The 14,915-nt window shown below is 37.8% G+C and overlaps 1 protein-coding gene across 1 annotated transcript in view; it reads left to right on the top strand.

The window, feature by feature from the left end:
• kcnb1 (potassium voltage-gated channel, Shab-related subfamily, member 1) overlaps positions 1-3,798 on the top strand; it is a 28,447-nt gene extending 24,649 nt beyond the window's left edge. Inside the window, exon 2 of the mRNA XM_026306923.1 lies at positions 1,614-3,798. Coding sequence (XP_026162708.1) covers positions 1,614-3,539 — 1,926 coding nt within the window. The 3' untranslated portion in view covers positions 3,540-3,798. The remainder of the gene's footprint in view (positions 1-1,613) is intronic.
• Positions 3,799-14,915: the final 11,117 nt, after the last annotated feature.

Below are 14,915 nucleotides of genomic sequence, written 5' to 3' on the forward strand. Positions count from 1 at the left end.
TTACCTCTGCCCTTTTTCTTCCTGCTCCTTCATAGCTGCAATCGTCCATGGTTTCAAATTTGAGACTTGTCAGTAGCATGTCTGTACTGATTTTCTTACTATTCTGTTTCCTGTGGTACCAAAAAAGTTAATTGTTTGTACAAAAATACAGCAGGTAACACAAGTAATACATTATATCGCAGTCAGCATTTTAGATTCTTGGCACCATTGCACCTTCACTTACCCATCAGTTTTCTGCTACCTGTGTCAGCTCCACCATCACCCTGCAGCACCCAAGAGCACCTCCCTGCTCTGTAAGTGTTTGTTTCAAATGGATTTCCTCAAGGGCAGAAGTAGAGAATAAACAGATGGGGTCATTATTCATTTCTGCCATGACGCTATGGCAACAGTGTCCTCTCGCTCTGATTGGTCATAGATAAGGGTTACCTCTTTAGACTTGTCAAGACCTACACAGGCAGTCCTATTGCCCTATATTTCTGCCTCTGTAACTTAATTTCCTCTGAACAGTTTATAGGGAAATCCTGCATCATGTGCTCTACTGTGGTCTGTTTGTTTACACAAGAGAATGTGTTTTTAATCATTAGCTGCTAAACCTGTAGATCCAGTTCATGGACAGGGTTTTGATCAAACTTAACATAAGCAGTGTGTATGAAATGATCATTTAGCACTGTTCTGAAATAAATAATTGCGTGATCATGCTAAACATCATATGGGTCATGAATATATCACATGCTTGCACTGCATTTTGGTATAAGGCTTAGCTACATACATTTTTAGAGGGAGGCTTTTTTTTCATTTTATCTTATAACATCATAATTTCATTTGATAATGTGTGCCTACTCATCTTCCTTTTCACCAAGTTTTGTTGTTTGGTCTGAGGTCAAATGGCAGTAATGTTACCAATTACTGATCACAAAAAATACACCTTATAAACCTAAAATCATCCTGGTGTCATAAATAGCTTTTACCCAAGTTGTATGTAGGGTTGATGAGACATTATGAGCCATGTAAAGTAGTGAAGCATGATCACGGTTCAATAGGTAGTATAAATTTATAAATAATACATTCCATTAATTTGTTTTTATTTATTATCTAGATTCTATCTGAACATACATGTATCTGCTCTTGAGGTTGTGCAATTTGCTCATCGCAAACCTGAGATTTTAGTCATACTATCAGCATGGCTGCATGGACAGCAGTACTGTCAGTCAGTCCACTACTTTGGCCCAGACTGAAATGTCTATGCAGCTGATTTGTACACAAAAATTTTGGACAGATATCAATAGTTTGCAAAATATGAATCCCACTGACCTTAGTGATCCCCTGACATTTCTTATCATTCGACCAGAAGATTTTAATTCATATTTTGTACTGAAATATCACAACAACTACTAGATTGCAGTGCAGTTTTTACCAATACAGGTAGCTAATCTCAGTTGACATTGCACATACTTCTGCTTTTGTTTTTTGGTTGCATAACATTTTTTTAAATACACTAAAAGTGCATTTATTTATTTTTTTGTAATTGTCTAATTGGAATAAGAAATGTATACTGCATATCTGATATTTGTCACTCAATCCTTACACGTCTCTTTTATAAATTTGTCTTTCAGATCCTGGCCATTATCTCCATCCTCTTCATTGTGCTGTCCACCATTGCCTTGTCTCTGAACACCCTTCCAGAGCTGCAGGACACAGATGAGTTTGGACAGTCCACAGACAACCCACAACTGGCCCATGTGGAAGCTGTGTGTATTGCCTGGTTCACTATGGAGTATCTGCTTCGCTTCCTCTCCTCCCCAAACAAGTGGAAGTTCTTTAAGGGTCCTCTTAACGTCATTGACCTACTGGCCATCTTGCCCTATTATGTCACCATCTTTCTGACAGAATCCAACAAGAGTGTGCTGCAATTTCAGAATGTACGACGTGTGGTTCAAATATTTCGGATCATGCGTATCTTGCGTATTCTGAAGCTGGCACGTCACTCCACAGGTCTTCAGTCTCTGGGATTCACCTTGAGACGGAGTTACAATGAGTTGGGCTTGCTCATCCTTTTCTTGGCCATGGGCATTATGATCTTCTCTAGTCTGGTGTTTTTTGCAGAGAAGGACGAGGAGGATACAAAATTTAAAAGCATTCCAGCTTCTTTCTGGTGGGCTACCATTACTATGACCACAGTAGGCTATGGAGATATTTACCCAAAAACACTACTGGGAAAGATTGTGGGTGGATTATGCTGCATAGCTGGCGTACTGGTGATAGCCCTACCTATTCCAATTATTGTGAATAATTTCTCTGAGTTCTACAAGGAGCAGAAGAGACAGGAAAAAGCACTTAAACGAAGAGAGGCCCTCGAAAGGGCAAAGAGAAATGGAAGCATTGTCTCAATGAACTTAAAAGAGGCATTTGCTCGCAGTGCAGAACTGATGGATGTGGTGATAGAGAAGAGTGAGAGGCCACAAGACAACCACCTCTCTCCAAATCGTTGGAAATGGACCCCCAAGAGGGCTGCATCAGAGACAAGCTCAAACCGTTCATTCAAATCCCAAGACTTGGCCTCTCCCAACAACGGCCGAGCCATCAGTCCACAGAGACTAAATGTTCAGAAGCTAGAGGAAATGTACATCCAAATGGGAAAGACACAGTCACAACCCAATCTAAATGCTAAAGACAGAGGCTCCAGAGCTGGTAAACAAAGAGATGAGATAGAGCTGGGGGCCATTAAAGATCACGGGCCACCAGTTCTGGGAACCAGAGAAGGAGTGGGGGATATGAAAAGTTTGTCTAGCATTGACAGTTACATCAGTTGTGCTACAGATTTCCAGGAGAATCCACGGTTTCCCAATAGCCCAGCAGTGGACTTTGGTTTTCAGGAAAGCAACCGTTTTTCCCACAGTCTGGCTACAGCTTTGTCCCAGCAATCCAGTGTAAATACAGGTCACCAAACCACTGGGGAGCATGAACCCATGCTGACTCCCATGTCTGTCACAAAGCCCTCATGCTCAGAGAGCACAAGGAAATTCTTTTTTTCTGGAAACTACTCAAAAACCCTGATCTCCAAAAGAAGCAGCCAGAGCGAGGGGGAGTCAGGCCCATCCCCAATCTCAGATAGCTCAGTCCTGTCAGATCACTCGATGTTAAGCCCCGAAGTTTCTGTCTACACCACTGCCAGCAGTAGAACCCCACCAAAGTCCCCAGAGAGCACTGCCTTGGCTCCAACTGTCTTCACCTTCCATGACTCTTCCATCAGCAAATATATTGACGCTGATACAGATGATGATGAGCACCTCCGTGACATCTCTGATGCAAGTCCTTCAGACCGTCTGTTGAGTGGTTCAAGCCCAAAATGCAGCATCAACATCAATTACCAGAAGGGCAACAACCATCTAGAAGCAGCCCAGAAAATGCTGGGTCAGAACTGTTTGTTCCCCCTTGAAGGGATCCGGGGGATAACTCATGAGAATCATGTAGGACCTGAAATGGTACGTAGACCAAAGGTTGAAAGAGGACGTCAAAACACTTTGGATAAAAGCCTCTGATGTACAAGTCGAGCAGAAACAGGAAGGTGGGGCCATAATGTCTGTGAGAGAGACACCAGACAGAAAAACACTCCAGAGACATAGGAAGAGGTAGAGATGAGGATCTCACTGAAACAGTTCACAGATTACCTGAGCATGTCATTGGGCAGTTAGCTCTGGGTGACCATGTGTAGTGAATACTCTGGGAAAAAAAAAAAAAAAAAACTTTATAAATTGGAGAATGTCACTGCCCCTCCTTCAACTCATTCCTATTAGCAGTATTCCAGACCCACAAAACAAAGGAGCATTCCCGTGTAGAGTTGAAGAAATCAAGTTTTGTGGTTGAAACTGGTTTAACCCAGTGTGGTTATAGCAGCAGGAGGTTATCTCTATATTTGCTAGGGGAAAAAAAACTGACTGCTCACTGTCCCACAAGAGTCCAGTTCATTTTATAGTAATGGAAATACAGGAGAGGACCTAGAAGCATATAAGCTACTTACTTGTGCCCTCCATTCCTAAACCTGGCCTTAGTCATTTACATTTATAGGGGTGAGCATGTCTGCATATATATGTCTGTGTGCGAGAGAGCGAGAGTGTGAATGTTGATGGTAATACATGTATAAACGCTCTTGAGATTGTCTTACCTGATTTATTTTTATATAGATAAGAGAATGTTCCTTATAGAAATATGTGATTTACTAGTCTGCTGTGTCATAATCGTATGTGAAGAGTAATCCTGTATAAGGTTCAATGTCTTGGCACAGAGGCTCAGGCCTATCATTCATTACAACGAACTCTCTTGAACAGTATTTTGCTGTCCCTCAAGTCATAGTGAGAATGGATGATAGTTTCGTATCTCTACCATTTAATATTGTCTTAGCCTATCAGTATCATTTTCAAAGGATGACAGTGATGGACCAATAATTTTTGCTATGGGGCAAACATAAGAGTAAGAGATTATAATCTTAATTGCTGCATAACGTGCACATTTATGAAACATGCATGTGCCCAAAAGTCAACATACACAAACATAATAAGTTGCTTGTCTTTTATATCTAAAGAAATAATTAAATATAATAAAATCCTCTCATTTTTTTCATATTTACAGCTTACTGACATGAAGTTGAGATTTCAGATGTTCAGCATGCATTGGCCTTCCTTTGAACAACATGAAAGCAGCCAAAGAGATCACACAGTTTCAGATAATGGAAGATATAGGAGTAAGATACTGACAGTAAGGGAGTTATCTCACTTTAGGCGTCAAACTTAACTCTAATAGTAATGAGCAGACAACCAGATTAGCATTATCATAAATATTTGTAATGCCAGGAATGATGTAACCCATGCATAGGCATGCATGCACAAACACACAGAAACAACATAGACACATAGAGGTTTTTAAGACAATCTTCAGTTATACTTAGTTTCCATGATGACAGCAGCTGTCCTCAAAGGCTAGCAACAGCTCAGCAATGGTTTGTTAATTGGGACAGGAAGGTCTGACTGCATGCATGGTATGCTCACATACATGCAGGAACACACCTAGGCATGCACTAATGAAATGACAGGTATGCACAGTAGTAAAATGTTATCAGAGCCACATTCATGAGTTCTGTGTCAATGCAACACTGTGATGTAAGGACCTTGTACATTATGTTTGTCTAAATATCTGTAGTATCCGAATTATAATTCCACACAATCTTAATTATTTTCCTGACTGGGAGGATTTCACAATACATTCTGCATGATCTGTTTATATTGCCACGTAGGAGAGAACTTGTCTTATATAACACATAAGCATTAACTTACCACAATAAAAACAACAGATTCATGGCACTAAGTTAATAAAGTTAATAAAAATGACCACACTCTACAAACAGAACATTAATAATTTCACACAAATGAAAGAATAAGCAGTGCAAATAATAAATCACAAATGTTTGTTATGATAATCCTATCCACTTTCGTTCATTTCAGTTCAAATAAGAAATTCCTGTTTCAGTAACATAGAAATATGAACTGTTGTGTTCATATACCTGAAACTATAACACAATTAAAGATATTTAAAGTGCAGTATTTTCATAAATACACACATAAATTTCACCTTTACATCCATTAAGATGATACTAATTTGAGCAATGTTACTGTATAAAGGTTACAAACCCATTTCAACCTGCAACTTGTCCCCAAACTGCTTGAGATTTATTTTAAAATGTGAAGTTACAATATATATATATATATATATATATATAAATAGAGTATGTTATCATAAAATTCTCAAATTTAACAAGATCAGTGAAGAATAACTTAAATGCAAACCCAATAAATGACCAAATGACCAAAAACTGACCAAAATTCAAGCTTTCACAATCATTTCCTCTCAAATGCAACATAAAAGGGTGATATTAGAGACTATTGCATTATTGTAAATATAAAATGTACTCAAGAGGTCAACAGAAGGTGGCTGACATGAATTTTTTTAGGTGCTGTGGTTAGGAGTCTAATCACAACCCCTGATTTAATTTCCTGTTTTAATTACAGAGTCAAACCATTTCATATTGCCCTCCCATAGTGAGAGCAGCCAAGGAGTGAAAGGAATAGCAATGACTGTAAGAAGCAGAAAAAAATGTGTTTGTGTGTGTGGATGGCTGCAGCAAAGCCAGAGCATTAGAGCAGTGTGGCTCCTGCTTAATAGAAAAGAATGAACTGTTCAATCTGCAGTTCTGACTGTAACATGCAGGAGAAGCATAGATTTAATACCAGAAAAACTCTAATCATGTGAGAAAAAAAATTATTTTGGCACACATTTACTTTTTGTCATTCAGCTTTATTTGCAGCTGAGAAGCAAGGAATAGGAGGAGCAATGTATAAATCTTATTTAGCACACATCAATCTTTAGGCAAGGATGAATGGTTTAATTTTATACACTATCACTGTATTTAATGACACTTCTAATTACTGATCTTTGTTGCAGCTCCATTCACATAAAAGGAAAGCAATCATCAAAAGCATTTTAAAACATGACTAGGTGTCACCAGTACAGAGGCGTTCCAAAATATGAAATATTTGATTTTTAAACTGAGAAAATATCTTTTGCAACAACTGAGTGCAGCTTCGGTATTTAAATGTCTCCCTAAAAAACACATGCTGTGAATGGCTGCTCATTTTTATTTATCCATAAATGTATATGTATAATAAACATTTTTGAGGTGCGTTCAATTACCCAGGGTCAGTCCATTACATTTTTGTGTTAGACAACATCAGTCACAACAAGAGAAACATTTGATTTATATGTTACATGCTTTTCATTGTACACCTTTCTTTATCTTGTCAAGGCCAATGTATGCCAAACATTTCAACAGTTTTCCCCTATTACATTATGAAAGTTTTTAACAGTTTTCTCAAGTTGTGAAGAAAAATTTTAGTCAGACGTATTCTTCTGAGTGCATTACATGATTAAAAATGAGAATAATTAAGTTTCATTTCAACTCTAAGATAAAGGGCATTCAGATCACACAACTTCTCTCAAAGTATAACGTGAGAGTCCGTCCAATATTTTAGGTTTTCTATATTACAGTAGTCAGGGACCATTTTCAAAAAAATATCTCTCAACAATGATGACAATCAATGTTTCATGAGTAGACAGCAAGCACTATTGTAGAGAACTGAGATTTATCATGGGCAAATATTACACAAATGTGCACTCACGTGCAAACACACAAGTATTGAAATCCTGACACTAGTATTGATACTCTTAAGCTTTTAGAAAAGGTAAGAAAAATCAAGCATGGTGTTGTGATTTAATACCTAGACTATGAAACTGTGACATAATACAAACATATTCATTTATTTTTAGCAATTCTTGTTTTTACTTATTTCTTTACGGGGGGACCATTAGGCATGGTGCTTAATGGACAACAAGAATTTAAGTGACTTGTTTTATTATTCATTTACTGATCAAGAGCACAAATCCTCAACAATTTCCATACAGGACTCCTAACTGTACAGTAAATGCATAGACCGCAAATAGAATTTGGTTGTTGCGCTAGCTGCTAAATTTAAACTGTAAAGTCGTCTTTTTCATTTTTGTTAGCACCCAATAGGACCTTTTCAAGGACAGATGTTAGTTTTCAAAACCCAGCACGAACCTTTTAGAAAGTTGCCCAATTCCACAAACTCTTAATCAAACACTGTATCACAGGGTTGGGGTCAATTCAGGATGCCTTGATGGAGATAAACACACATCACAATAACACTAAAAAGAACCAATATTAAAGCATGAGACAAATTGAAAACACAAACTATATTTTTTCTACGTTTTAAGCTCTCAGTGGAATTGACCCCAACCTTGCTTAAGCCATCAGTCTTTGTAAAGTACACTGTTTCCAGGGAATTGAAAAAAGATATTTGGATGACCTTAGCCAGCTCTTATAAAATGTTGTTTGTAGGTCCCGATGCTATCTGTTTTGTAAAAAACAAACAAACTAACAAACAAAACCAAAAAACAAAAGTATTTTTACCTGTTGACTTTCTATGCTGTTGTTTCTGTATAAATGTTCTGTTGTTCAGTGCATGTTGTAACTTTGGCGTTGTGGCTGGTAGTGATTCACACAAAGCCAGTACGTGTCATGTTTAAAAAAAAAAAGGAGAAAAAAAAGTGTCTCAGTGTCCTAAGATATTTCCTATTTCTTAAGAAAAGCAACATTTCCCCTGGATGACTCAAAATAAATAAAATCACTTTACATTTTGATCAGAAATCACTGACTTTCATTTCAATGGTAATTCAATGTTTTTGATGCAAACCAAAATAGGTATATGTACTGTATATTCTGTATTCCAACAACAAACACATGGCATACATTCAGTTATACTAATAATAATGACATATTGATGTGAGTGAAGTAATCTCATCTAATAACTAAGAAGGTGCAAATGAACACTGACATGTATGTTTTAATAGAAAAGGTTTAATGACTAGTATTTGTGTCTGGTTTGTAATTATACTGACAGATAGTTTTTTAATCCTGTGCATGTCTGAATAAATGTGGACAGCAAATAGGGTAACAGAAGAAAGAAGAAGGTCAGATAAAGAGGAAACTCTGGGTTACTGGGCAGGAATAAGCCTCCAGCACTTCACACACCCATGCATCGAGGATTTCCTACCGCCTGCATCTAGAGACACTGACTTCTGCAGGGAGGATCAAAGGAGAAATGAGTTAGTGCTCACAAGATTACAACTAATGAGCAATATCGCCATCTAATGGTAGTTCTCACAATAAAACCATCAAAGCAGCAGGAGTTAACAGTCACCAGCCAGCAGGGTCATGATGCTTAATTTGACCCCATCCTTACCATAATATTAACCAGTTATCGCTGCCTATTCCTGAGGCTTGGGATGTAATAGTTAGCAATAGTGTGGAGATAAGTACTCAACACACCACAGCACTTCAATAAATTCATATGCTTGTACAACAAAGCATTTTATACATCGTAGCTGTTATCAGATGCCATAGCCATGGTCTGAGATCAGGAGCTTCTCTGTGAAGTTACGCAAGTTATGTTTGGACTGATTCACTCAATTCCGTTTGAACATTTGGTGTTTGGATCATATTAATTTTTATGCTTGCTGAAGATTAAGAGTGGTGTATATCACATAAAAGGTCAAATTCCTTCTAATTTACACATGTGATTATAGCCTAATGTTTGTAGCTGACAGTTTAGATATTAGCATTAGTTTTGACTGTGCCATACAGTGAGACAGAAAGGTTGCTTCTTTTTCTTAGTGTAGTTTTTATATGGGAGCAAAATTAACTAGCTAATTTCATGGTTGAATAAAGACTTGGCTAGGTTTACAAAACAAACACTTCATCTGTCTCTTATGATCATTACCATTTCTTGAACAACACGATTTTAAAGGTCTTTCTAAATTTAGACAATTTTTGACTGCCAAGCCTAATTTAAACTGTTTGTTTTGTTTTACATGACACCTTTTCCATAAGCACTGAATGTTGACATGTATTCATGCTCACAAAGGTACACAGAACCTCAAACTAAATACACCATGGCAAAGCCTGAGTGCATATGAAATCAATGTAATTTCACATTTTTCTGGAATGTCTGGGTGTGTCAATGTTGTTAAGAATTGCTTTTCTTAGTGTCTTTGCCACAGCCTACCCTCATAAGAACTGTGTGGACTGAAGAGAAATAATATGTGACCATATGTTGCAATAATGGGTCTTAAAAATGGGATTCATATTCATAGTTCAATAACTGAATAAGATGGAATCTGTACTCTTCATTTAGTATTGAGTTTGATTTATTTTATTTTTTCAAAAAAGACAAAAGGAAAGACAACTTTACTTACACTTCATCAGATACATTAACTTGCGCTTTTAGACTTTCCATTTAAACTATGGGGGAATTTTCTACAAATCTAAAAATCTTAATTAAACCTAATTTATTTGTTCAAAAATGTATTTGTATTTGTTATTAATTTCTTCAAATTGGCAAAATCACCATATCTTTTTACAAAGTACTTCAGTGTCAGTTCAACAAATGTAATGAGTATTAATATAGGTGCTATTAATTATGTGGATAACACCATCACGTGTAGGATTGTCACAACTTTGACCTTTTCAAGTCTAAATTTATCCTATCCAACACTGAACATCTAAAACAAGGCAGTAATGAAAAAAATGCCCTTGTCCTGTACGTGTTTTTCTGTTTCTCTGGAGATCCTCTCTGAAAATACAAATGCGGTGTCACATCACTGTTCATTTAATTACCAATAAATCAGGTCTATAATAACCTGGATTCTGATATATTCAGATGTGTTAATTATTCCAATCAGCAAAGATACAAAAGCAAAATAACTGATAATAAATGCAGATGATCCCTGTGAGACTCTTTAACTTGTTTGAAGTCACTGCAGGTTTATTGTCTTCTTATAAAGTAAAACAGCATAAACTCTAAACTACTGGCTGCCTCTCTCATAATTCTGAATGAATGAATGGCAAGTTCATTATATTTAACTGGCAGTATATCAAAAATAAATGTCAGTGTAGCGTAGGTTGAATAGTTATCCAGTGCATGTAGTTCTACTTGGGCTAAAACCTTGTAATTTAACTGTTTTGTGAATCACACTAAAAACAATAATTACTTTTACAATATTAACAGATCTACATGTTCAGACCAACAGTGAGAGATGATAGTCAAATGTTTATAGGAACAAGCACTGTAAGTCAATGGACCCACTTTATATAATATGGGCATTTATTAGCAAAATCAGTTTTAAATCAAGTTTAGTTTTCATCCTTGTAGGGCAAAACTGAGAATAATTTAGTCATGAATCATACTTGGAAAAGCTGGATTTAAACTTTTGAATTAGAAGATATATTAGATACTTTTCATAATCATCATCTATGTGTAGCAGGTTATTGTGCAAAGTGTGAAACATGACATATAAAATGCAGTGAGTCAGTAGCTTTAATCCCTTCACATGAACTATAGGATTCACATGTAAATCCCCTTATAATGAATCTTCTCATGTAACATAAGCTTCCTTATTTCTTCCCAAGCAATACTTATGTCACTGCACAATTTGTTCAATTCAATTCAATTTTATTTGTATAGCGCCAAATCACAATACAAATCATCTCAAGGCACTTTACAAAAACTAAAAACCCAACAATTCCCTTATGAGCAAGCACTTGGCGACAGTGGAGAGGAAAAAACTCCCTTTAACGGAAGAAAAAAACCTCCAGCAGAACCGGGCTCAGTTTGGGCGGCCATCTGCCTCGACCGGTTGGGGTGAGTGGATAGAGCAGAGAGAAAAGAACAGCAACAATAAACAACAAATAGACACTGCAAGTTGGTGGGGCCAGTAACTGCACATCAGCGATAAACAGCTCCAGGACCAGGGACACCTGCAGAAGGTACAGAGAGAGAGAGAGAGAGAGAGAGGGAGGGAGAGAGCACAAACTAGGGGAGAGAGAGAGCACAAGGTTAGTAACATTCAATGGTGGAATATACATGAGGTGGGAGAGAAGGGGGGGGGAGCTCAGTGCACCGATGGTCCTCGGGCAGTCTAGGCCTATAGCAGCATAACTAACTAAGGGATGGTTCAGGGTTGCCTGAAGCCAGCCCTAACTATAAGCTTTGTCAAAGAGGAAGGTTTTAAGTCTAGCCTTAAAAGTACAGAGAGTGTCTGCCTCCTGAACCCAGGCTGAGAGCTGGTTCCACAGGAGAGGAGCTTGATAGCTAAAGGCTCTGCCTCCCATTCTGCTTTTGAGAACTCTGGGAACCACAAGTAGGCCTGCACTCTGAGAGCGAAGTGGTCTATTGGGATAATATGGTACTATGAGGTCTTTAAGGTATGAAGGAGCTTGATTATGAAGGGATTTGTATGTGAGAAGAAGAATTTTAAATTCTATTCTATATTTTACAGGGAGCCAATGAAGAGAAGCCAATATAGGAGAAATATGATCTCTCTTGCTAGTTCCTGTCAGGACTCTGGCTGCGGCATTCTGGATTAATTGGAGGCTTTTTATTAAGATATTAGGACATGTTATGTTGCTTCAACATAATGTACTGTAAGATAATGTGTGTGTAACTCAAGACACAGTGATGGTCTTCCTTCCCCAGAACCTCAGACAAATTGAGACCAGCATCGTTAGTCTGTACAGCACAGCTTTTGTTGAGTTGAATCAGGAATGAAACATAAAGCACATCACTGCAATATTAACATATAGCAGCTTTGTACACATCTCTCACAGTTTACACAAATCTACATATTAAATGGGGCCTGAGAGCCGCATTTACAGGTGCCACAAGTGTGATGGAAAGATGGAAGGAATATTTTGAAGAGTTGATGAATGAGGAAAATGTTAGAGAGCACAGAGTAGAAGAGGTGACTGTGGTGGAGCAGGAAGTAGCAAAGATCAGTAACGATGAAGTGAGGAAGGAATAAAGCTGATGAGTCACACAATGAAGTTTTGGGAAAGAGGCTAGGCTGAGGTCAGAAGTGAGCATTTTTGAGCAGCAGTATGGTTTCATGCCAAGAAAGAGTACCATAGATGCTTTGAGAATGCTGATGGAGAGGTACAGAGAAGGCCAGAAGGAGCTGCATTGTGTCTTTGTAGATTTGGAAAAAGTGTACGACAGGGTGCCAAGAGAGGAGCTGTGGTTTTGTATGAGGAAGTCTGGAGTGGCAGAGAAGTATGTGGTGCAGGACATGTATGACAGCTGTAAGACTGCTGTGGTGAGGTGTGCTGTAAGGGTGACAGAGGAGTTCAAGGTGAAGGTGGGACGCATCAAGGATCGGCTCTGAACCCCTTCTTGTTTGCTGTGGTGATGGACAGACTGACAGATGAGGTTAGACAGGAATCTCCATAGACCATGATATTTGCAGATGACATTGTCATCTATAGTGAGAGCAGAGAGCAGGTGGAGGAAAATCTAGAGAGGTGGAGGTTTGCTCTGGAAAGGAGTGGAATAAAGGTTAGCCGCAGTAAAACAGAGTACATGTGTGTAAATGAGAGGGACTCAAGTAGAACGGTGAGGGTACAGGGAGGAGAGGTGAAAAAGGTTTAGGATTTTAAGTACCTAGGGTTAACAGTCCAGAGCAACGGAGAGTGTGCAAAAGAAGTGAAGAGACGTGTGCAAGCAGGTTGGAACGGATGGAGGAAAGTGTCAGGCACAGAGAAAAAGACAGGAGGCAGAGCTGGAGGTAGCAGAGCTGAAGATGTTGAGGTTCTCTCTGGGAGTGATGAGGATGGATAGGATCAGGAATGAGTACATCAGAGGGACAGCTCATGTTAGATGTTTTGGAGAAAAAGCCAGGGAAGCCAGATTGAGATGGTTTGGACATGTTCGGAGGAGGGACAGTGAATACATTGGTAAAAGGATGCTGAGGTTAGAGCTGCCAGGAAGGAGGCCTAGAGGAAGACCAAAGAGGAGGTTCTTGGATGTAGTGAAAGAGGACATGAGGATAGTTGGTGTGGTTGAGGAGGATACAGAGGACAGGGTAAAATGGAGGCAGGTGATTCACTGTGGCGACCCCTGAAGGGAGCAGCTGAAAGGAGAAGAAGACTGTATCACTAATTTCTACAAATGCATTTTCAGTGGCAAATTTGGGACCTAAAGTACTTTTTTCCTCCACCTTGTGGATTATGCATGTCACTACACACATACTATGTTTACAAGATTGTGTGCAAGTGTGCAAAAGTGTGGTTAATATCAAAAGACAGCAGTGACCAAGTAAATTAAACTCACTGTGCAAAAATATTGTCTAGCAAGGGTGAAAGCATGACTAATGGAAGTATTTCATGCAGCATAATAGAATAATATGCTGTTTAAAATGTCTCTAGTCATACACATGTTCCAAATGAGCCTGTTTAGGCAATCAAATAAAATGGAAAACAAGCTTTTACATAAATAGATTGGCATTGTTTTTATTTTTGTATCAAAAGTTGATGGTGTTCAAGTCTGTGTATGACATCAACTATTTCAACAATAGCTAAAACAATATATATATTGTACCATGGCAAATGTATAAATAAAAGGGTAAATTAATTATTTGTGGTGCATTTACAGTACAACAAAAAAGTCTACTATTTATAGTCTTCATTTATTTTAGCAATAACAAGTGCATTTAAATTCTCTAAATATTTCTCTATAGTTTTAATGGTTAGTAGCAGAGAAAATCCTTCACTAAATTCATCTGCCTTCTTGAGCACAAGGGACTTTTTATTTTAAAAAATAAACAAATTCAGAAGCTGTTCTACTATAGCATTTTTGTCTACTGGCTGTAGCTACACATGGAATGTCTGCTTTAGTTTTAGTGGGCTCTCGGACCAAACACATTTGCATTTTATACAACACAGGAGACCACACTGGTACAGTTGTGCTGTTTAAGCCACCAGTAACATCAAATATAATCTTGGAAGTAAAGTCTGACAACAGGTTAACATATTCAAAATCTTATCAGATGTCAAAATACTGCACGTTTGTAATAATGAACACTTGAGTTACTACAGCAACAACCATTTATCTTTTATTGTCACAATTGTGAAGTGCACTATAGGAATATGCCATTCATGCTACAAAGTAATTTACCAGGAGTATCCAAGCATTTGATTAATCAACTGTTATATCATGCAGGACTACTGGTTTGAATGCAGCCTTGAATGGTATTCATTCATATATTGAGATCTAAATAATTACAACTTCAACAAGTTTTTAAAAATTAATTTAGACAACAGAATATTTGAAATCGTGATACGATTGTATTATTAAATATTCATAGTGGTAATTGATAAATGATAAAATTGAATCATTGCCCAAACATTTTCATTTGTTTAGCCTTAGTAAGTGAAGAAAATGACAAGATAACAGATG

This window comes from Mastacembelus armatus, chromosome 5 (genome assembly GCF_900324485.2).
Source record: "Mastacembelus armatus chromosome 5, fMasArm1.2, whole genome shotgun sequence".
Lineage (NCBI taxonomy): Eukaryota > Metazoa > Chordata > Actinopteri > Synbranchiformes > Mastacembelidae > Mastacembelus > Mastacembelus armatus.